The sequence below is a fragment of the Melanotaenia boesemani genome, chromosome 10 (assembly GCF_017639745.1).
Source record: "Melanotaenia boesemani isolate fMelBoe1 chromosome 10, fMelBoe1.pri, whole genome shotgun sequence".
Lineage (NCBI taxonomy): Eukaryota > Metazoa > Chordata > Actinopteri > Atheriniformes > Melanotaeniidae > Melanotaenia > Melanotaenia boesemani.
The window spans coordinates 30,398,870-30,423,077 of record NC_055691.1 but is presented as its reverse complement, the minus strand read 5'-3'; the positions used below and the strand labels follow the sequence as shown (position 1 = coordinate 30,423,077).

Sequence of the window (24,208 nt, the reverse complement as noted above, 5' to 3'; positions counted from 1 at the left end):
TTCTGAGAGATGTGAATATTGGAGTATTTTAGATAGCTTATTAATTCATAATTATTTTCACATTTTACAGTCCCCTGGTTGTTAGCGTATTGTGGGATAGTGTTTCTGTGTTGCAGTGGATGAACTCGGAGGAGGGCACACAGATCTGCTACTGCTGATGGAGACAGGGGAGTTTCCTGACAGCAGCAGAACTGTCACCAAGTTAGCCTGCCAGCTAGCTAGCTAGCTGCGCACAGTCACTGGTAGCGTCTAAACTAAGCTAACTAGCTGTGTTGTGCAGACATCCGTCATGGATTTGAACAGCATATTGTCGCAGCTTGAAAGTGCAAACGATGAGGACGTAGAGAAGCTTTTACAGCAGTACAGTCGAGAAGTGAGTCGCGGCTTTTCTTTTTTTTTCAACCATAACGGGACTGCTAACGTTAGCTAGCTAGCATAACAGCTAGCTTTGGGTTAGCTAAACATCTTGCCAGCAGGCTGAGCTGATATTTGGCCATCGTGAAATGATTTTTATTAGTTACACATGTCACACTGAATCTATGAATGAATTAAGCTGACTGGACGCTGTTCACAGCACCAACCTAGAGTTAATGTGCTAACACTGCCTGCTGATACACCACCATATAAGCTTAGCAACTTCATGTCTCTGGAAGTCTGAAAACGTGTATTGATAGTATTATTTTTTTTTTATTTCATTTTAGTTTATTTATTTAGTTATTTTTGGAAAATGTGTATGTGTGTGTTTCATGTCAAGATCACTTGTTTCACTAATTAACATCTTTTCTGTTTCAGAATGCTCGGACCTTTGCTTTTGAGCAAAAAGAAGAGACCCTGCGGACTGTATGTACAAATTAACTGAGCAAGTTGTTATTAAATTGATGAAGAGAGACTAGATATACTATAATGATAGTCTTCATCACTGTGTGTCATTTTAGAAACTTTGCCAGAATGTGTTGACAGTTCTTGGGAGGCAGGTGCGACCCAGCTGTCAGAGGACATGTCTGGAGACACTCCGCATCCTGTCCCGAGATAAGCGTGTCCTGGCACCTGTAGCCACCAGGGAAGGAATGCTGATCCTGGCAGGGATGGCAAGGCTACGTGCTGGACAGGAGGAGGATGCTAACCAGGAAAGCTCTCAGGAAAACACACAGTCAGAGGAAGAGGAGGAGAGGGTAGTGGTGGAGGCCTTAAAGTGCCTTTGCAATGTGGTGTACAACAGTCCTGCGGCTCAGCAGGTTTGTGTAGATGTAAAACTGGCTAATGGCCTGTGTACCAGCCTGCGTACCACACACACATGGCAACACGAGGTGGGCCTGTTCACATTGCGCCTTCTCTTCCTACTGTCTGCCCTCCGACCTGATGTGAGAGGGGTTTTGAGGAGAGAGTGGCATGCTGTGAAACTGCTGACAGAGGTGCTGGAGCACACCCTGGATGTTCGCTGGGTTGGCCCTTATGAAGCCGCCCGTCCCGATCCACAGACCCTGCCCATGCCTGCAGAGGATAACGAGCGAGCGATGGAAGCACTTAAAGCCTTGTTCAATCTTACATTGTCAGAAGCTCGTGATGAAGTGAGTGTTTAATGTGGTGTAATGTCACAGTAATTGTTTTTATTGCATGCTTGTAATTTGTGAGTCATTATGCAGTGCAAAGAAGAAATTTTGCTAGATCTCTGTTACTGTGTGAATAGTTAAGTGCATGAAACAGGGTGTGGCTTTCACTTTTTGAAGCAATCATTTGTGAATTTTGAGGTGTAGAATCATTACCCTGCTGTACAAGCAATCCTCTATCTTCAGCTGTTTCATAAAGAATTAGCTGGAATCTAATTGAATCTATACTTCCGTCTGCTAGTAAAGATTTCCTATGCCCCTGGGAACTTTGAGTATGATTGAGCATTATATCTTGTGCAAATGACATTGGGTGAGACATCATGAAGAATATTTTGTATTTAACTGTCATCAGAAAGGCTTGTTTTTGTAAAAGCTTTTTTGAGCTACAATTGATGTGAAAATTCATATCAAGTGTGTCTAAGAACACATTATAAACATGTTTGTGATGTTGCATGCAATATGGACTTAAGGGAATGTGAATTGGAAAGGCAGCATCTACTACAATGTAAGTTCAAACAGCCCTAACTGTAGTTCTTAGGATGACATTTGTCACTGCTCTCCTCCTAGAAATCCAGACCTCTTCCCCAGAGATAATCCATCCTGTTGTGGCTCATAGTTTTTTTTATTGTTCAGTTCCAATTCATACAGTTACTGCTTTTATATCCAGCTTACTCTCATCATAGTTTTTTTTGTTGTTGTTGTTTTTGAGCACAAATTTCTCCTTTGAGTCAAGGTTTTTGTGCATGCTTGGTTTGACAGGAGGACGACCACCAGTTCCGCCTCATAGCTGCTATCCTGCGTCACCTGCTGATGTTGAACACAGAGACAGAGGATAAAACAGAAGAAGCACACAGGTGGGAATATTTTCCTCACTGCTCTTCACTTGTCCGTTCCTTAAAGTGAACTACACCATCAACATTGACTTAAGGCTTTCTGCACCTTACATCCTGAGTGAGGGCACAAAAACATGACATGGCTTGGCACCAAACTGCTTCTCTATAGCTTAAAATATGTGCCCTATTGTTAAGTGTAATTTGAAACTGATTTGCATAGAAAAGTACACAGAATACAAAGTGCACCTACCACTTGGTAAACTAGTTGGACCCACTGGAAATTCACCTGCAGTGAGATGGATGTTAGTTGTTGGATGCTTCATTAACTAAAAGCTGTTGTAATGCAGCAGTATTTTCCTTTGTGTGGAAATTTAATGCAGGAATCCCAAGAATTTGTGTCTGTGGCCTGAAATTTAAACGGTGTCATGTAAATGTGACTGATGATCCTGTTGAACCGCCTAGCTGGAGGCTGGAATAGTGATGGGAGTGTGACCTGTTGACTGACCTGACTGTGACTTTACTAAGAGTTTTGGACAAAACTAGACTGAATAGAAAAGGGGCCTCAAGAGTGTTTTTATCTGGAAAATATTTTAATCTGTTAGCTAAACAGAGAGCGGGTCAGTCTTATTCATGGGAAATATTTTCAAATCTGTACATTTTGAAGAGTAGGCATACACTGTGGAATTATATTATCTCTTATGGGCTGCAGAACGTCTTTCCCGATGATACGATGTAAATATATTGACTTATCGCTATAAACTGAAAGTAATAGTTAGTCTTGATGTATTGACGCATAGTTTAGCCAGTAGTATTTTACAAGACACTAATGAGGTCAAATCTAAAAAAAAAACTTGTTGTTTAAATGTTCTTATTCATAATCTTTAAAGATATATGCTGTTTTTTAAGTACTGTTTTGTCCCCAGCCATGCAGTAAACCTGCTTAACAACTTGCCTGTGTCCTGCCTGGATGTGCTGATTGACGTGCCTGTCCAGGGGGGACAAGAGAAATATGGTGGAAAAAACATGGAAGCAGTGCAAGTCTTATTAGACTTCATGGAGAAGAGAATAGACAAGGTAAAGTTGATCTTCTGAGAAAATACAGATGTGGTCTGATTTATGTAAGACATTTTTTTACTTAACAGAAATTGTAAGAGACATATAATTCCACATGCATTATCAAATTGAACTCATTCCCCCGTTGAGTAGCCAATCATGATGAATATCATATTTATTTGAGTTTTGAAAGAAGAGAGACGTGGAAGAAATTTAAAAGGGAATATGGCTGAATTTTGAACTGGAGACATCAGAAATTAAATGTTTATATTTACTTTTTCAGCTAATGCAGGACTGAAAAAAAAGGTCACATCCAAACCCAGTTACAGTACCATACAATGTCCCTTAGAAAGCTGGTAAACCAGTGTGTTTTTCATAGTTTTTTTTGCACTGTCGGAGCTCATCTTAATTGCAGAGTTGTGGTGCATGACAACTGTCCTTCTGACTGGCATCTATCCAGCATGTGCAGACTGAACTGTTTCTGGTATGTGTCACTCCCAAGCAGGGCTCCAACTACAAGGAGGGTTTGACTCCGGTGCTCAGCCTTTTAACTGAAGGATCCAGATGCCACAGAGAGATCCGCAGATATATAAAAGCTCAGGTAATAAAGCCACCACCATTAGAAGCTCACATGAGGGGATATTTTCTACCTTTTGGATATTAGAAGCTGTGACATGTGGATGAGTCCTTGCTTTCTCCAGGTACTTCCCCCATTAAAAGATGTGAAGATCAGGCCAGAGGTTGGCACCACCATCAGAAACAAGCTGGTTCGCCAGATGACACATGTGGACATGGGCGTAAAGCAGATGGCTGCAGAGTTTCTTTTTGTTCTCTGCAAAGAAAGCGGTGAGTGGAGATGAGCTTTGTTTTCGTCACAGGGAGACTTCGAATAAGGAAATGTGAGATTCTGAGTGTGGCCGTAGCTGACATGAAATGGTAATAACTTTGCATGTGTGTTTTCATGCTTAAGTGGACAACCTGTTGAAGTACACTGGATATGGAAATGCAGCAGGGCTCCTTGTGGCTCGAGGGCTTCTTGCTGGAGGGAGAGGAGAGACTCAATACTCTGAAGATGAAGACTCAGACACAGAGGAATACAAATCTGCTAAGCCCTTGTGAGTCTCAGAAAGTGGCTACATTTCCATTAACAGTAATATTTCAGTATTATCCTTATTCTGAGTCTTTACTGATCACTTATTGGAATGTGTAAGGGAACTCGACATGGGCTTGACTCATTAACTGGACTGTAATATGTAAATGGAAAAATAAATGGAATATTCCTTTATGTAGTTCATGCAAATAATATAGCTTTATTTAGAAGAAGGTAAAAAGTTAGAATTTTGCTATTCATGTACACATGGCTGTCAACTTGTTCAGTACACTCAAATGAGTATGTTTTAGCTGTACTCAAAGCATTTGAATATTTTTTTCCAGCATTAACCCCATAACTGGTCATGTGGAGGAACCGATGCCGAATCCCATTGAAGAGATGACGGAGGAGCAGAAGGAGTATGAAGCAGAAAAACTGGCTAATATGTTCGACAAGTTGTCAAGGTAACTGAAGTGAAGTGAAAAAGAGCACACATCTCTTCTCCAGATTTTGTATTTCCTGCAGAAAATACTGAGAAATGAACAGTCTGGATTAAAGTACAGCAGCCAAGGCCCAATCCCAGTTTTCCCCTTGATCGCACTCCTACATTTTGCAGAGGAAAGGGTTCCCTCATCCAGCTCATTTGGTATATTGGTGGCCATTTGGTGACCCTACTTCTTGATCCCCAAAAGAAAAGAAAAAAGGCGTCTGCTAAAATGACTAGAAAAGGCTAATCTACCTACAAGAATGAAAAATGGGGGGTTAGGGTCGAGTGGTAGGATTAATAGAAGGACCTGAGATCTCTTTAAATCAGTTGCACTAACATAATTTGATCTCTTTCTCTGTCTCCATCAACATAATTTCAGTCATCATATCAAACAAGGTAGAGTTTGCCGTGTTTTACTCATTATAAGATTCTAAAGAAAGAACACCTACACAAACATGAAATACCACAGGGGTCATGGCTGTTTCTCCTGTAAAGGCTTGTGTCAGATGATGTACTTACTTTGTTTAGAACAACTGTTGCAACACCTCCTCATATTCTTATAATTCACCGTTTCAGCTGCAATGGGTCCTGCTGTATTTGTGCTGACCTTTTCTTAGTGAGCAGAAGCTAACGTTACCTGCACAAGCAGGGAGCACGCTCCCTGCCAACCAGTTCATCATAAGAAGAATCTCTCGCCAGTAGATGTGGCTTCAATTAAGCCTCAACTTCCAGCACGGCGGAGCATTCATCTGGAGCAAATAGGAGCTTGCCGGAACACCGCTGCAGCATCATTACCACCTCCACATTAATTATCACCTAATTGGCACACACAGTCGACTTGTCGACCCTGGTTCCTTTATGTGCTGCATTCAGGTTTTAATAACAGACAGAGTATTCCTCTTGTATTTGAGGAACCAATCATCAACCAGAAAAGGAGGGGACTGAGACAGAGGCACAACTAGACAAAACAATTTCTAGTGGAACGTGGATAAAGAGGAAGAGACATGGGTGAATAAATGTGCAGACATAAGAAAGCCGACTTTGTCATTGTTGCTCCAAAGAGGGCGTTGAGCTTTAATGAGACACGTGCGACTAGAATAAGAAGATTCCTGTCAAAGGCTGCGACTCCTTTTTTTTTTCTCTCTTCCCCAGTAAAGATGCAGTGATGAGTGAGTTGCCTCCATCAGCACAGACACTAAGGAGATCGCGTAGCACCCTGCAAGAATGCGCTCCCCGAACTGCCAAACTGGTCCTCCAATTAGCACATATTCTGCACCTGCCACCCATTACACCTGCCACATCCGAGTCCTCTGTAACTTCTCAGGACGAGAGGCAGATTTTTTTTTTTTTTTTGCTCTAATTGGGAGATATGTTGCACTTATATATATATATATATATATATATATATATATATATATATATATATATATATATATATATATATATATATATATATATGCCAGTCTTCGTTTTACCTGTTCACTTTGATGTGTGGTGGGTGGTTCGCCGCCGAAGGTGTCAATCCCACAACCTCACCATCCTCATCTGAAAAACTTAAAGTACTTTTCTCTGACTAAATCGCATTTAAGTCCAGGAGTCGGAAGAAATTATGTGGCCATATGGATTTTAAATCTGTCAGATAATGCAAATGGATTCTTGTTAAATCTGATGGATAATTTTCAGATAAATCATCTTGGAGTACAGGTATAATTGGATTAGGATGAAGGAGCAGTGGTGGCTTTGAGGAGATTAGTCTGAGCACTGATCCTGTAATTAAACTGCTGCAGGAAAGGAGAGGAGGAGAGCTGGGAGGGAGGTAGGATGGCCAGACAAGGCCGATTGTCCACGAGAGGGGGAAGGGGATCTGTGTGAGGGTCCTTGAGTTGTGTTTCAAAAGGAGAGAAAACACATACAAGTGAAAGCCCCCATTAAAACGTTCCATAGATACAAAAGAACCCGAGCAGAGTTTCTTTCCACATATTTTCTTTACTTAAAAAAAAATACATAAAAGAACAGTCATGCATTTGGTATTTTGTTGTGTGCAGCTTGGGCGACGAGTGAATCTGATGTTTTTATTTTCGCCTCCACAGGCAGAACGTGATTCGGCCGATGGGCGTCCGGCCAGATGGGACGTTAGCACCTCTTGAAGAAACACTCTGTGATCTGCCTGAGGACAACTCGGAATCAGACTCTGACTAGAGCATTTTTGAGACTACATTTTCCAGACTAAGCCCACTGCCCAACCCCCCCACCCAACAACACATTTAGACCTGTGTCCCATTTCAAGGGCTGGATCCTTCTGTGGACTCTTGAATCTGTGCCCCCATCCTAAATGAGACTTAATCTCATCAAACAAAACTCACATGATACACATAGAAAATTACTTTCCATTGAACTAAACTGATTATTAGACATTCACACAAATGTTGAACAGGGGAAAATACAATTATAGCCAGGTTACTGTGACAGGTTTGTCCTGAACTGCAACAGATGCTAACCAACTAGCAAATACTGTGTCAGGTTAGTGGTGAAAAACACAGGATACAACTTTTGTTGATCAAACATCAATTTTTTTTTTTTACATCTTGCAGGAAAATCAGTTGTCCTTTGGTGTAGTTAAAGGGATGCAGTGACTATTTAAATAAAAATTGAAATTATATCAGACATAATAGAATTGAATTAATTGGCAGGGACTGAGAAGCACCATTAAAGACTGGGGTGGATTGTGGGATATTGAGTAAAAGCTTTGAGAAGAAAGTATTAAAACATAAAAATCATACTTCATTGAGAACATGTTTTTGAATTAGGAAGGCTTTGTTGAACTGTGAAGGCACATTTAGACAAACTTAGACCTCTGATGATCCAGTCACGAAGTGGGACACAGCTGAATGTTTAACAGGACTTTCTAAAGGCTTTGTGCAGGCGGTTAACCATTGTCAAAAGTGGGAGAGTTTGGACTGATGTGAAGGAGGATAACTCCATGGAGTGGGTCATAGTTCATTGAAGCCCTTTTATTGTTACTGTTGTACTGTTTTTCTGCTCCTCAAATTGGAAAAAATAGAAATAATTTTGCTGGATCATTTGTTTTTCACTGCAAAGACTTTTTTTTTTTGCCACGTTTTGTTTATAGTCTGAATAATCATTCCTTTACATTTTTTAAGTTTGTCTATGTAATGCAGTTGCACACCACACATGTAAAATGTAGAATTGTAGTAAACACTGAACAGTGAAGCTTCTCCTCGGTTTAAAGTCACACAACAGGATTGGTGGTAACTAGAAAACATGGCAGCATTAGTGGGGATAACAAACATGCAGCTCAGTGTCTGTCTACACTTGGATGTGTAATCGTGAATGTTGCACACTTTTTTTTTTCCTTTTACTTAAATTCAGGACTTGGCTGACGCTCACTTTATGGTGTTTTGGACAGAACAAGAAAAAATATACAATTCAAAATGTAGTTGCTATATTTTCCTGTGGTAAATGACAGTAAATGCCTGTTGACTTTTGACAATGATATGTGTATAATACAGTGATTGTTCTTTATTTATAATTTTATATATATAAGTTTTGCCAAATCTGCATGATGCCTAATCAAAAAGAAAAAAAATGTTGACACACTATGAAGATAGAAAGTGTTGGTAATTTTATATGCATTTACATTTTTGGTGCATGTACATATTGAACGAAATGTTTTTAATTTTCTACCCCTTCTGTTGGTTCAGTTTAAGTTAAGAGCTACCATTTCTTTAGTAAGCTGGATGAGAGGCCATGAATTCACAACAGACTTGGCTGCTCATCAGAAGTCCTGCTTTGGGTTGAAAAATATGTTTTTTAAAGTAAATGTTTGCAGATTATAATCCAAAAAAATGAATACTGCTCGGAGGACTCGTCTTTCTTGACATTTAATGGTGAGTTCACTTGTTTAATAGTAATTCTGAACAAACCTTTGAGCCTGGCTGTGAATCACCACTACTGCCTGCTCACACGAGTTTTTACCTTTTAAATCTTTTACCTGAATTTCCTGTTAAAATGTTTGTTTTTAATAGTTTCAGAAGGTTTTCAGTGATTTATAATGAAGCATTCATTGAGTTTTTCATTGTGCTCTCCTGTAAATACTTTCCTGTTCCTTCGTAATCATCTTGGGATGCATGCATCTGCGGAGAGTACGTCGTTTTCATTCTTTGTGCACTTTTTGCGAACTGTAGGTAGCACCACTTTTTTATGTTGAGGCTTCCACTGAAAAGTTAATAAAGTTGAGAATTAAACCAATTGTCTCCTTTGGACTACATGTGTAAAGATGTGCAAATTACAATATTTATTAAATATTGCTTAAAAATACAGTTTTATTGATACAGAACATTTTATATGCCTTTAACATAAAAACAAACATTCACTAGTGCTCTGGATGAGGCTCCCCTCTTTATGAACTTTTAACCATTTAAAATGAACACAAACACAATACTCTTTTAGATGAAGAGATCCTGTGTGTTTACAGAACAGTTAAAGTAAAGTAAGGAGAGACAAAACTGTCCCAAACTTCTTGAATTATAAAGAGGCTGCAGAGTCAGTTGCTTGTGTTGGATGATACAGAGCTTTTGCTGTCCGTTTCCGAGTCTGTCTCGCTGCTGCTAGCTGCTCTTTGAGCTCCTGGTCTGAGCCTGGAGGTTTCCACGTTGCCTCCAGGCTCTGATGCTGCTCTGCTCTGACATGATGTCTGTCCGCTTTTTGACAGAGGACAGCTTACTAATGCAGGGATGCTCTGCAGAGAGGAAATCATGCATGACTGCAAAGGAAAAGCATCTCGAGACAGCGCCATGCATTAACTGTAGATTTAAAAAATTTATTTTTTTGCAGTTTCTTCTTTGTTTAAATTAAAATATTAAAAATAAATAAATAAAAAATAAATAGACGTGAATAACTTGTAAGCACTTATTACCTCTGGACCCACCAAGGTTTCCTGGGACCTCATCAGCTCTTCGATCTCACTGTTCCAGTCGAGCATTTCAGCAAACCTCTTGACGGTATCCGCCAGATCACCCAGCTCCATGTGGTCTCCCCTCCGTAGCGGGATCCTCTCAAAGGAGCCCACAGCATGCCGGTTCAGGAGGAGACGTGGCACCGTGGAGCGCACCGTATTCACCAAGCTAGCGAATGGCTCAATCTAAAACAATCATTTGTTCAAATTTTACAGAGTTCAGGATTATATTCTATGGAAATATTATTTTACACAAAGATGTCTTAAAAATGTTTGTTTACCTGTAAAGATGTGCCCATAATGATGAGCAGGTCTGCTTTTGGGAAGTCTTTTGTGTGGAGGAAATACTTCTGAGGGAGGTCCTCTCCAAAAAACACAACATCTGGTTTGACAGTTGCAGAGCAGAATGAGCATGTGGGGATGCTGCCATGGATTATAGCAAGCTGTGAGACAAAAACAAGCTATATTACTGTCACATCACAGTAAAACCAGTGTACTGAGTTTGGGTTTGGACATCGGAGCTGGACATACTTTAGCCTCTTCAGCAGGATATGGCGTGTAGCACAGGTGACAGGAAGCTGTGGCAAAGCTACCGTGCGCCTCCACAAGCTTTTCATCTGGAATTCCACACACTGTGAAGATGGTAAAAGAATAATTTGACATTAAAAGCAAGCAAGGTCATTAATTTCAGTAAAGAAGCAGTAAGTCAGACAAAATAAGAAAAACTATAACCATCAGCATAATTAATAAGATAACAGCAGGGCTGCAACCCATTATCTTAATAGAAATAGAAACAGAAAAAAATCAGTTACAAAAATGTGTGCTCTATTTTTCTGAAGCTCATTGTGACCTGGGTTCTTGGTTCTTACATTTCTCCAGTCCATCAATGTTCTGGGTGTACATTCGGAGCAGCAGGCCTTTGTGATGAAGCATGCGGATGAAGTAGTGAATGTAGTTGGGACGGTGAGCACCAGGATACAGAGCCTTGGCCAAGGAGAAGAAAGGCTGTGGGTCGCTGGAGAAGTAGTCAATGTTGAAAATGGCTTCTGGGTAAGGGATGTTGTATTTCTCCAAGTTGGCATAGAGACCAGTTCCTGGAGTTCTGAAAAAGTGGAAGTTCTGAGATAATGAGATGTTCCTTTTGGAAAAGTTGGATTTTTGAAAAGACAAAGTTGTGGAGGAGCACAAATCCACAGACACCAACCTGAAGTCCGGGATGCCGCTGGCCGTGCTGATTCCTGCTCCGGCCACCACCACCACGTTCTTACAGCGGCCCAGCTTCACGAGCCGGGCCACAGAGGCAAGTCCCCCCCGAGAGGATGACTTACCAACACGTGAAGATGGTCTGCTCTGATCAGATGTGGACCCTGAGGCCTGCCCAGGATTACTGCCAGCTCTGGAAATCTTTCCTTCGCTACAGGAAGAAAAAAAGAAACCAAAAATCTTGAGACGTGTTGTTTCAACTAAAAAGAGCTGTTCAAACCACATGTTAAATCAAAGTTTTTGCTTTTTTTCTGAACTACATTTGATAAACCAATCACGATATATTTGAATGAATCCATTCTTTTTTTTCCCAGTGGTGTCTACAATTCGTACTATATTTGTACAAATTAAAATAAAAAAAGTGAATGTAATGATGCATCAGTTTACTTGCTGATATGCTTTTTCCAATTCTGACATCTCTTGCCTACTAGCTGCTAAATCAGACAAAACAATGGTTTTCAGATGTTTAACTGCAAAGACATGCACTTCTCCCTCCACTTTTTTTTTTTTTTTTACACACAGTATTAAGTCACTGCTCACCTTGGGGAAAAAACCTGTCCGCTGACACTCATCTGGCTGAGGTCTTGAACCAGAACTGAATCTGTTTGCTTTCTTCGTTGTTTTCTATATGGACCCGGCACAGATTCCTGTGGCTCTGTGGGGTTGGTGTGCTTGGCCTGAGAGCTGGAGCTGCGAGTTATCCTGGTCACTGTAGGCTGGGAGACCCTGGACCTGTTCATCCCAGCACCTGTTGGCAACAGTAAAATAAATATCATTCAGCCTAAATAAAAATAAAAAAAATAAACCAAATCACTGCTATTATTCAGGTTTCATTTAATTTGTACAATCAACTTAAAGCAAGAACTTCTCTTTGTGCACTAACTAGACATGGACTTTTAGTGATTTGGTTTTCATTTCGTTTCCCCCTTCTGTGTCCCACATTTAAAAAGCTGTTAAATTGAAATCATCTCGGCTTTCTTTTCTCCTCAGAGGGAGGCTGAAATGTTTTAAAACTGTCAACAGTTAAACAAAAGGTAATGGCTGCAATATATTTAGCCCCCCTTCCTGGTCCTCAGGAGCTATGCTAATACAGTCCACAGCTGTGGCAGCTTTACTGTTCAGGGAAAGCAGAGCGTAGAGCTAAGAGGTGGGGGATGAGAGTTAAAAAGAGGGGCGGCAGAGGTGAAAGAGAACCGTGGATTGACTGTGAGTCAACAAACCCAGCTGGGAGAGAAAAGAGGATGCCCCCTAATGGCCCCACAGACTGAGGAAAGGCTGGGGGGAATAGATAAATGATATGTAGGCGGGATTCAATAAAGATGAGGAGTAGAGGAGAGTGAGAGGGAGGAGGGATGCGCCTCTTCCAAAGCTTTCAAACAACTTCCATGAGGAATGAGTGTGAGTGATCAGCAAGAGTCAGCAAAGGAGGAAACAAAAGAGCTACAACCTATAAAACATGGCTGCTTCGCTGGGGAGCAGCAGGGAGACGAGACAGGCTTTCCTGCAGAAGCACCTTCAAGGAGGAGAGGCATCTCTGAAAAGCAGCAATGTGCAGTTTCTCAAAGCTTTTACATGGCAACATTAACATTTACAGTAAGAAAAAAAAAGCTAAAACACTTCCAACTAAATTCTGGCCTTTGTCAACCATCTAAAATCTGCTTTGATTTTAGCCACTCAAACTAATTTTACTTTGCCTCCATAAAGGACTGAAGCCCCCACATTGCCATTTTTTTTCCCTTTCACATCCTACAGAACTATTAAAAACAGTGGGAGACCGAGGGTCTCGCCTTTTGTCTGGTCTCCTCTCAAAAAGACACTGCTGAGTACAAGCAATAAATCACCAGCCCAGTTATTAAGGTTTCTCACAGATGGTGCAAAGAAACTGCACACAACACCTCAACATGATCGCAACCCTGTCGCAGTGCAGCCACTACTGAATAAGTTGAACTTCTCCAACTAAATCAGGATGGTGTGGTCCCTTTAAAAAAAAAACTTAACTACACAAAGTTATTTTTATGAGATTAAACTGCCTTTCTGTGTTTTGAATGTCCCCTTTTATCAGATAAAGGGCCTAAATGTGCCACAGATGTCATTCTTATTCTTTAATGACAAATAAATCCCTGTATAAATGACAAAAGACTTTAAAAGGATTTGAGAACCCCTCCCTCCCCTTCCCCTAGTTGGCCTTTCACACTACTTGCTCTCCCCTGATCGAAAATCTGTGTGTCCGATAACCGGACCACCAGCACTGTGGTTGCTCATACGGGGAGGTACAGTTATTTAATTATGGATGTCCAACAACACTAGAAACACTTCAGTGAACACCATTTAAACTTCCCTATCCCACCAGCAGCCCAAAATTCAGCGCTGCTGGTGGGATGAATTGTAATCCTTCCAATATACTAGAGGCTGAGATCAGGAACTAAACACCAGCCAAAAGAGGTGGACAGAAAGTTTGTGTAAAAACAACAAAGACCTGGTTGACAAAGTGAAAACAGCATCTTCAACATGCAGGAGGAAAACAGAAGTTGCTGGGTTAAGAAGAAAAATAGTTACTTCTTAAAAGAATTATTAGTGTAATTTGTTACATGTATTGTGTCTGAGTCCACATCATCAAACACGTTACTGCTGTTCAACTTCTTTCTTAAGAGTTGAGAAGTTAAACCTTCAACTTGACATCTTTGCTTTGCAGCTCAGTTGTGTTTAAAATGAGGCTCGATTTGGTTTAATGAGGGGCTTTTCTCCTGCAACCCCGACATTTAACCCTCCACTAACAGCAGAATTGAGGAAAGCCAACTTTGATCTCTGCTGCCCCCCGATGCTGGGACAGCAACCGGCAGCATGGTCGTCATGGCAACCTCTTCAGTCCTTAGTTGGAGAGGCAACAGCTCTATGTTCTCCCTCCCCACCTGCTCACTAATGACATATCACTCTGTAGCATCTTTGTTGGCCTCTCAATTGACACAAAGAGGTGAGTCCTAATTTGTGTTAGTACGCTGTTTGCTCACACAGAGAGGAAGGTGGGTGGCAGGGAGCTACATTTACCCCGGGGGTCGATGGCTAAGTAGTGGCTCGTCCTCTTGCTACTCCAAATACCCACTGAAGCTAAATTAGGAACAGATCCGCTAAAAAAAAAAAATACTTTGAGTACACACGTAAAAAGCAAAAGCAATTTAAAAATAACTCATCTAAAAGTACATGATCTCATAGCCCGCCTTTAACAATTTATGTCAAATTGACATGCTGACATTCCAACAGAGGCAGCTGTAAATAAAAAAAAATGGATGGTGAGAAAAAGCGCTGGTTTGAAATCCCAAGAATTTCACACACTGAAATAATCCATCATGAAAAAATGAAGATGTCTTCATAATTCTTGTTTAGTCTGACAATCTGCCCAAATCTGTCTTTATTTATACAGATATGAGAAAGAACTTTTGATGAATCCTCACATTTTAGAAGCAAAATATCACAGATTAGTCAAGAAAATAATCTACTGAAAGTCAATTATACATCTATCAATTACACAAATAATCAAGATTAATTTCAAGCTTGTTTTAAGATTAAAATGTGTCTAACTTCCTAACTGTACAGGAGCTGGGTGGATTCAGAAACCAAACGGGTGGAAACATCCCCTGCATCAGACTCTGGCTTCGCAGAGGAGCTTAAGTAAAGCTGCACTGCCCCCTGCTGGAACTTGTGAGTCATTACACATAAATCTGTAAAGAATGAGAGTTTGTTGTTTCACGAGTCATAGGGTTGATTTTTTTTATTTGAATATGTTGTGTATACCACTCTAAGTGAAAAGTCAATGTTAAATAAAAATAACAGCCACCGGTCTTTGATACAAGTAAATGCATCCATATATAAAATTAAATCTATTTCATGCATTTGCTAAAAATAATTACGTTTTCTGTTTTACAACAAAGCTAATTTAGCAGCAATTTGTTGATATGAATAATATGTATATGTAAATAACAAAAAAAGCAATGAATTTTATCTTAGTTCACACATGTGTGAACCAAATGAGAAGACTATGTACACCTGGTTCCAGCAGGTTCCAGATGTGGTGCTTCACAAAGTTCTGCAACTGAATAACTGGTGACAATCAGGCGCCTTTTACAGTGGAATGACTTCTGTCAGAGTCAAGAAGTGCCATAACTATAGTTTACCTTCTTAAAGTTCTCCTAAATCAAAGCAGGTCTGGGCTCTTTAACCAAACCCCATTTTTTCTGTGCAGTAAAATATAGGAGGTTCACTGATAGCTGCAAAACTTTCCACGATTTGAGCATAATGCTGGGTGCTGTACTTTTTTGCACTTTAAATGCAGATGAAATGTTGCTGTATTATCCACAAATTTGTGATTTGAAGTATTCACTACACTATTATTTACTTCTTAATAATAATAGAAATGCGTCATATCAGTTATTACACTCCTGTTTTTTGCTATGTGAATGAATGAATGAATGAATGAATGAATGAATGAATGAATGAATGAATGAATGAATGAATTTGGGGCATCTAAAATCTTTCCTCCTCATGCACTGCAGAGGTCTCAAAATGAGCAAAATAAGTTCTCAAGTATCAAACTGCACCAAGAAGAACATACGAAAGTATGCACGATATACATTTAACCTTTGATGAAAGCGGATATTTTTGTTAACTCAGCAGTAACAAATAAAGGAATCTGGCTCAATTACCTTAAAAAATCCTCATTGCCGAAATTAAATTATAAAATAAGAATGGGCGGAGGGAACACTTGAGTTGATGCGGGGCCATTGTGTGATACATCCAAAAAGTGGATATACTGGTAATGTTGACTATTAAATCATTAAATAAGGTTTTCATCAGGAGTGTTGTCATTAGCTACCTGTCTCTTTCCCAGCTGCAGAGCTTCTGAAAGATGAACGCACGACGACCGACGGCAGACTTTGCTGAGACAGTGGGAATGTTTAACATCCAACTGGAAAATCGTTCACCGTCTCTTACATTAAAATCTACGCTTCTACAACATGAGATGCAGTAGTTAGGTCGACAGTGCTGAACTGACTTGAATTAAAAACGTCTCCTTCCTCTAAAAACACAGGTACCAAAATCAACATGCAGCCTGAAGTGCAACGTTTTATCAAAGCGAGGCGTCACTCTGCTGCTGTTTCCGGGTACTAAACGAGCCATAACGAATACAGGCGGGAATCAGGGACAGAGTCACGTGATGTGCGTCTGCTTTTCAAACCAAGTATTTAAATTAAATCAAATCAAACTTCATTTATAAATCCCTTTTCATACCAAAGGCATTACAAAGTGCTTTACAAGATTTAAAAAAATTAAGCACAATTCAATTCAAGCATATTAAAAACAAAGTAAGCCTTTACACATCAAACATTAATTACCTAAAAAAAAAAAACACCCCCCTCCCCCGACTCTTTAACTTCTGTCTCCAAGCTGAAAGCAGGTATAAAATATTAAAAGTAATAAATAAATACCCAAATAAAATAAAAATTTGTTTTAAGTTGATCGTTTGAAATTTAAAAAATCTGCACTCCCCATTCATAGACACAAACAGAATCGTGTCAGTAGAGGCCAAAGTTGCTGGTGCAAAACCTCTATGAAGTTTAAGAATATTGTTCTTGATTACAATGTGATTTTTTAAAAAGGATTTTACCAGAAAAAGATGACAAGATAAGATAAGATAAGATAAGATAAGATACCTGCAGAGCTTTCTATAACTAGAAGGGTAAGTGAAAACCTTTACAATATGAGAAGGAGGCAACTTGACTTTGCTTCAACTCTCATCCAAAAGGCATCTTCAGTTGTAACTAGCAACTTTGTTAATTGTCACCTTGAGTTGTTTACAACCCACATAAATATAAAACGAGTCAGAGATACACCTGTGATCTTAACCACCCTCCAATTGTGAATAGTTTTCCAAGAATTCCTGAGCCTGAAACTTGTTACCTGGAAAATTAGTTAGAACTAAAGCAACCTATCTGATAAAAGTTAAACTCTCTTCCAATAACCAAGAAAAGAAGTTCAGTTTCCTTCTTGTCAAGTTCCTAGAAATAGCTTTGGACAATTGTGTTTGCACATGCCACACCTCTCATCATCACATAAGAAGACAGCAATTCATGTAAAAAAAAAATCACTCAGTTGGTGCCGATCACTACCACTTCTACAGCTGCTATTGTTATTAGTCCTACATGCTGGATTGAATTAGAAGGCAGGGCAGAATCATAACAGAGAGGGATAGGGTATGGACCTGTGAGTCATAAACCTTGAAGCCTCTACAGGTTACTAACTTGTGTTTTGACATTCAACATGACTAAATGTGTTTTAGAGTTGATATTACTTCTGTTTGCTTTATATTAATTGTCCTTTTACAGCAAATACATCATATTGTTTGCTTAAACAGACTATTTCTTCAGGAAGCTAAGACTCTTTGATGTATGCATTGAGATGCATATCTTCTATAAATCTTTTGTAGAAAGTGTAATATACTTTGCAGCCATCTGTTGTGGAGGAAACTTGGAGCCAGAGATTATGAGAAACTGAAGAAACTGATCAAGAAATCTAGCTCTACATCACATTTCTTTAAAAAAAACTCAAGAGAAACATCAGTCGGGAAAAGAGACGATCTTTGATTTAGACTCGTTTAAATAAAACCCTACGTCACTTCCTCTTGGAGGGGTGGGTGAAGGGGGGGGAGGGGCTCTCGATTATAAACGTATGCGTCTGTGTCTAGATCTGTTTATGCCCTCCCGCTAAAGTTGATTGACAGTTTGTGGCCCATATCAGTCCTCCGAGCAGCGCGAGCACGGTACCCAAACATCAAGGGATGAGTTGTGTATCGCTTACCTAAAAATGATTGGAAAAGTTTTCTTAATTAAATAATAATTTCTCTTTACTCGTGATGTCACAACGTCAACGTACCTATTTGAATGAATCTGAAACAACGGCTCGGGTACAAGGCCTTATTAAACATTTGTTTTTATTGTGTTATCTGTCTGATATATTATCAGAATATCAAACAAATAAAATGTATAGACATAAACTACTATAGTAGCTATTCTTTAAACAGAGGTAGTATTTACGCGGATGGATATTGTTTTTGGAAGCCTAGTCTGGACACTGTGTCCCGCTGTGTGCTTTTTATGGGTGGAGACTGAGGACCTCCCCAAAAAAACAGTCAACACAAGTCAGCTTTACCATCAGCAGCTTCGAAAATACGGGTTTTGGGATCTGCAGAAAATTATGGTAGTCGGTTTTTAGTCCCACACACAAACTGTACGCCAGTGGATCGGGTTCCCAGCTAACAGTAAAGAAGGTAAGTGGTAAATTCACTAGTTGGAATTCAGTTTGTGTAACGGAGTCAGCCATGAAAACTTCTCCAGAACCACGAGCGTCACTTTTAATAAAACCGACTCGCATTACCTTTATATATGTAGCTTTAAAAAAGATTCGTGTTAGTCATTTGTTTTGGTGGGATAGCGTTAAATAAATACAGACCATTCGTGTTTAAAACCTCGTTCAAAGTGGTGCTGAGGAGCAAAGTGACGCTCGAGCGTGTACAAATTAATGTAAAAGCGCGTGACGATAAGAACTGTAGCAGATTGAGCCACATACGACAAAGTGGACAGCCATTGTTGCTACAAAAGCTTTATTTTTTATTTATTTCTTTGTTTGTGCAGAAGGTGTTTAAACAAAACATCTGGGACTGTCTGGTCTTTATGTTAATCTCCGCGTGCATAAGTAGACCTAAATGTCCTCCAAACAATGCCGTAGGTAAGCTACCTAGCATGCAGTATTTTAGCTACGTTGTACTATTTTTCTCGAATACTATTATTTACATCAACACAGCTGAAAACGTTGGATTACAATGTAATTCTTCCCCATTTTTTCCTCTCTGTAAACACTGTGACTAAACAAGGCTTTGCTTCCAGCAGAGTTCACACTTTCTCCGTGGCTATTATTAAAATTAAGACTTACAAATGTTAACAGTTATGCTAATAGCCCCTTTAAAACATAAACAGTAGCTTCAGATCCAATAAAACTGCTTTAGTTTTCCGGTTTCGCACAAATAAATACAGTGTAATGGAACATACATGCAACATATTAGTTTTGTTGATGATGGCAAGAAGACTATTTCTGCATCGTTTGCTATCAAGGTCATGTGTTGTGTGAGGCACCACAACATGACTAAACTGTATTATTGGGGCTGATGCTGTCTCAAAGTATCTAGGAGAAAAAAAACACAATACACTACTGTGCAAAACTCTGAAACCACACTTCATTTTAACACTAGTTTGCTTCTAATATCCAGAATTTTGTTTTAATCTTTAAAATTTATCTCAAACATCAGTTCTGCGGGTTTCTGGGGGCATTTCAAAGCCTTTGTTTGGATATTGGCTGCTTTCTCACCTTCGTAGATTATTTATTAAGGCACTTTATGACTAGCTGCCTGATGTAAAGACATCTAATTTATTATTTTACTGAAAATGCAGAAGATAACAGACATGCACAAGTCAGTGTTTAAACACCAACAAGATTAATCACTACAAGCTACAAAAACATTGGCATGTATCAGTATGGTTTTTAGGGTGCCGATTAAAAAATAAATAGGAAACTGGAAAAGTTTATGGAAAAAAGAAAATTTGGCAGGCCAAAACAACAACCAGACACCGTCTATACCAGATAAACAGCATCTGGGTGTGTGAAAGATGTGACCCTAGAAATGCATCTGAGCTTTCCATTGATCCATTTGATATTCACCAGAATCTCATCAGAAATGGGCTGCATGGCGGGGTGGCTTTCAGGAAGCCATTATTTAATGAATGGAAACAAAAAGAAAATGCACAAGTATGCAGGGTTAAACAAGAACTGGACAGGAAATTTAACATGTCTTATGCAATGATGGATCATTCCCAAAACCCAGACCTCAACATTATTGATTCTGTGGGATCATCTTGACAGGAGATGGAGCAAAAGGCAGCCAACAGCCATATAAGAGCTTTGAAATGTCCTTCAGGAAGCTTGAATAACTATTTTTGAAGACTACCGATAGAAATGACATTTATGATTTTTATTAATTAGCAGCCGTTATTACATGGATGGACACAGTTTGCCACTGCACCACCATTAACTTTTAACTCTTAACCAAAGTTATTTATATTACTTTTTTATAAAATTGCTGAAAAGCTTGATAATCTTACTGACAAGTGTTCAGATATTAAGACAGTTATCTTTAAGGACTGAACTTTTCATTTGGTTTTAGGGTTCTGCAAAGTCTAATTGTAATATAAATTTAGACTTTTTTTCCTCTCTCCAAGAAAAAACCTTGTCACTGACAGGGCGGGTTGGTTTGTATGCTTCTGAATGACTCTCATTTGTTTTTAACCTGTTGTACAGCTCAGCTGCAGACTGTGAACAGGTCTGCCTTGTTTTAGTTTCAGCAGCACACCCAAAGCAAGCACCTTTAATTTATTCACACTCTGTTTGCAGACATCCAGCTAAATTTCTATTGTCAGTTTTGAAGAAAAGCTACTGATGACTTGTGCAGCACATAGCCTGTTATCCCCTCTGAAATACCTCTACCAGTGTGAAATATCCACAACTGTTTTAAAAAGTGAAAATCCAACTAGTTGTTTGTACTTTTGTTCTCAACTCTGCAAGACATGAGAGCATGTAGAAATTGTTCTACTGGTGTTAAACTAAAACAAAAATACTGAAAGGTTGCTGGTAAGGAAGACCTATTGGACAGCAACACTAGTATTTGTCTCTTTTCATGCAGTTACCTATTGTGTGTGTGTTATTTATTCTCAGATGAGTCAGGCCGAGCAGGTGCCTGAAGACGTGTCTGCATACCCAGAAGATGAGCCAGTGCCTACAGGTAATCTCATTTAAAGAAGATAAGCAGACATTTTTAGATAGTGAAATCAGTAAGTTGAGTCCAATGATGACCGAACGGAGACAGATCTGAGTTTGTCACATCAGGATTTTGACAGTGATTGGCTTCAAATGTTTAAAAGACATGTTGGGAAAGAAAATTCTTAATGGGATAGGATAGATAAAATCAAGTTAATGTCTTATGGATCTGGGAAATTAGGCTGTTTTTGTACAGGACTACACACATATGTGACATTTACAGTGTATGTTTATAAGATTCTGAACTTGAACATTTATTAATATGTAAAACACAACACACACAGAATGATAAGAACTGTGTGTCATGTTATGATGGGGTACAATGAATTCCCTAATGCTAGGGGCAGCAAAGCTAAATAAAATTGATAGCTTTTGCACTGTTAGCAAAACATGGACAAATTTGTAAACGTGCCAATGAGTAAATGATCAGCTACAGAGATTCAACTACCTAAAAAAACAACAAGAAAATATGATGAGGCATATCTTGCCCTAGGATTAACCAGGTGATGAACAAGTCATGGTAATGGTAAATGGTGGTTAATGAAGAGAAAACAGTATGTCTCAAAATATTAGCATCTGACAGTATGAAGCCAAACAAGTTCCAACCCCACTTTTGAACTTTTCATCTTGAACACAAAGAAAAGACTTAATTACTTCAGAAATAAACTACTGAACTGTCGTATATAGCGGAGTTGTTTTACTAAAGCAGCATCCGTCTCATCGAAACTCACCTGAAGTAGTTTGTAGAGTTTTCTTCAAGGTTAAAATAACCTTTTCAGTCAAAATGCTTCACACTAGCAGAGGAATTGATCATTCTTCCTGCCACTGACATGGTTTTAACTGTAGTGAAGCATCTGCACCACACGTCATTTATCTTGAGACACTTAACTTCCAAGAACTGACCATACGTTCAATTAAATCTTTGTGCTTTTAGCTGTAAAATCCGACTCCAGCACCACAATGGGTACATTTTAGTTTATATTGAAAGGAAAAAGACTAAGGCAAAAAATAGCTTGAAGGCATCCAGGTAAAAACAATATAAAGATAGAACATTTTTGTTCAACAATTATTAGGCTTGTAGTAACAGAGGTTTTATCAAATTGTTTATGGACTAGGTTAGCTCATGTAAGTTTTGTTTTCAAAAGAATAAAAATGAAATATTTACAGCCTGTCAAATAGAAGGATTCCTTGGGTTTTCTCAGTTGTGTATAAATGAAAATCCTTTGGGAGTATGGCTGGTTTGATTTGAGTTTAATTCTTACAGATTTTTATTTCTACAGATACTCAGCATAGTGTTGGAAAGGTGTATGTTATGTGCAGTGATGATATATTAAGATTCATGTAAATAAATCCATAACTTCTTTCAAATTATACTATCCAACATAAACTAACAATTTATTGATCTGTCAAAAATGTGTTAATAGATTAATTTGGTGTTAACAGATTAAACAATCACTGATTAATCCAAAAATAAATCTAATTATTAATAAATCATGGTTACTGTGGAAGCCATTGCATTTCAAGCATTTATTTTTATGTAACATTAATATACTGAAGCAAAAAATTTTTTTGTGTGTGTGTGTTTTTAACCAGACAACAACAAGGACCATCCACAGGTACAACCAGGCATGTTCGGCAGGTTGGCGGGGGGCTTGTATGGAGCCACAAAGGGAGCTTTGGGAGCTACTGTGGGTGGTGTGACCTGGATAGGAGGAAAGAGTCTGGACCTCACCAAGACTGCTGTCACCTCGGTAGCCGCTGTGCCTGCAGTGGGAGTGGGGCTGGTTAAAGGTGGAGTGTGTGCTGTTGCAGGAGGAGTGACTGCTGTTGGTTCTGCAGTGGTCAGCAGAGTTCCCACAGGGGGAGGCAAAAAGAAAGACAAGTCTGACTGAAGGGAAGAAGCGTGAACATGTACAGCTCACAATGTTTGTCTTCATTTGCATTTGTGAGCTGGAAAAGACCAACAAAGGACTCAAAGTTCAGTGTACATGTTTTGATGTTGGTTCTGTTCTTTTCCTCCCTTTAGTTTATCTTTTTGTTATTGATCATAAATCCATGCTGATGAAATGGAGTCAAAGATTTATAATGAAACAGCACAACAAAGACTCCACTGTTACAGGAAGACACACCAGATAAAAAAATCCCTGTGACAGAAGTTCATTTTCATTGCAAGACAATCAGTGATGATCTATAGATTACAACGACATGTTTTGGGGGGATTGGAAAACTTTTGACACAGTTACTGGAAGAAGTGACAGTATGATTTCTGTCAATTATTCTTTAATTTGTCTCATCTTTTCACAAATGAGAAATCTGTCCAGTCAATGAAATGGTATTAAAAGGCCAATTTAATATTCACAACATTTGCTGGCTGATATATAACTGGCTATACCCCCCCCCCAACACACACACATGCACACACATTTCTGAACTGTTACCACCATCTAGTGGTTATTTTCTCCACTCAGTGGATTGCAGCTCCCTCGTCATAGTTTTTTTTATTGCAGTAAATAATTACTGTATGAAAGTGAGGTGGATTGTAATGAATATTTTTCCAACTAATGTATGTTTTTAGCAGTGTTTATAATGTCTGAAACCTTTTCGAAACGTCATTCTTATATCTAGAATTTCTTTTAAATAAAATTATTTCTGACACTTTTCTGTATCTTTATAGGTCTGGAAATGAATATATTGTAGACTTGTTTATTTTTGGTAATGTCCACAGCTCCATCGTCTCCTGGATTACAGACTACCTGACAGGAGGCCACAGTTTGTCCTCTGGGCAGCATCCTGTCTGATGTGATGGTCAGTGATTTAGGGGCTCCTCATGGGACTGTCCCATCTAATTCCCTTTCACCTTTTACGTCGCTGGTTTTCAGCACAACACTGAGTCCTGCCACCTTCACATATTCTAGGCTGTATAAAAGAGGGAAGGGAGGAGTACAGAGTGCTGGTAGACAGGTTTGTAGAGTGGATCCGCTGGAA

At 39.2% G+C, this 24,208-nt stretch overlaps 3 protein-coding genes across 6 annotated transcripts; 2 read left to right on the top strand and 1 right to left on the bottom strand.

Annotated features, from left to right (window-relative positions):
* Nucleotides 1-21: 21 nt before the first annotated feature.
* ric8b (RIC8 guanine nucleotide exchange factor B) lies at nt 22-9,335 on the top strand. Of its 2 annotated transcripts, none has more exons than XM_041996518.1 (10): nt 22-373; nt 793-840; nt 936-1,568; nt 2,367-2,461; nt 3,364-3,514; nt 3,996-4,094; nt 4,195-4,339; nt 4,464-4,608; nt 4,928-5,047; nt 7,161-9,335. In XM_041996518.1, exons 1-10 carry the CDS (start codon nt 290-292, stop codon nt 7,267-7,269), a joined length of 1,629 nt encoding a protein of 542 aa, XP_041852452.1. In that variant the 5' UTR covers nt 22-289; the 3' UTR covers nt 7,270-9,335. The 2 variants fall into 2 exon arrangements, with proteins under 2 accessions (XP_041852452.1, XP_041852453.1); XM_041996519.1 differs by having other exon boundaries at nt 23-373; nt 3,999-4,094.
* Nucleotides 9,336-9,395: 60 nt separating this feature from the next.
* On the bottom strand, nt 9,396-16,445 carry si:dkey-103i16.6 (uncharacterized protein LOC557125 homolog). 2 transcript variants are annotated; one of them, XM_041996520.1, is made up of 8 exons: nt 16,176-16,445; nt 11,849-12,056; nt 11,250-11,459; nt 10,915-11,147; nt 10,577-10,677; nt 10,327-10,488; nt 10,007-10,231; nt 9,396-9,829 (listed from the first exon to the last, which is right to left on the bottom strand). In XM_041996520.1, exons 2-8 carry the CDS (start codon nt 12,046-12,048, stop codon nt 9,635-9,637), a joined length of 1,326 nt encoding a protein of 441 aa, XP_041852454.1. In that variant the 5' UTR covers nt 12,049-12,056; nt 16,176-16,445; the 3' UTR covers nt 9,396-9,634. The 2 variants fall into 2 exon arrangements, with proteins under 2 accessions (XP_041852454.1, XP_041852455.1); XM_041996521.1 differs by having other exon boundaries at nt 10,019-10,231.
* A 2,002-nt stretch (nt 16,446-18,447) lies between these two features.
* Nucleotides 18,448-23,876, top strand: tmem263 (transmembrane protein 263). 2 transcript variants are annotated; one of them, XM_041996522.1, is made up of 3 exons: nt 18,448-18,626; nt 21,122-21,188; nt 22,817-23,876. In XM_041996522.1, the coding sequence occupies exons 2-3, from the start codon at nt 21,122-21,124 to the stop codon at nt 23,113-23,115; spliced, it is 366 nt and encodes a 121-aa protein (XP_041852456.1). In that variant the 5' UTR covers nt 18,448-18,626; the 3' UTR covers nt 23,116-23,876. The 2 variants fall into 2 exon arrangements, with proteins under 2 accessions (XP_041852456.1, XP_041852457.1); XM_041996523.1 differs by lacking the exon at nt 18,448-18,626 and adding an exon at nt 18,909-19,084.
* The last annotated feature ends 332 nt before the right edge of the window (nt 23,877-24,208 follow it).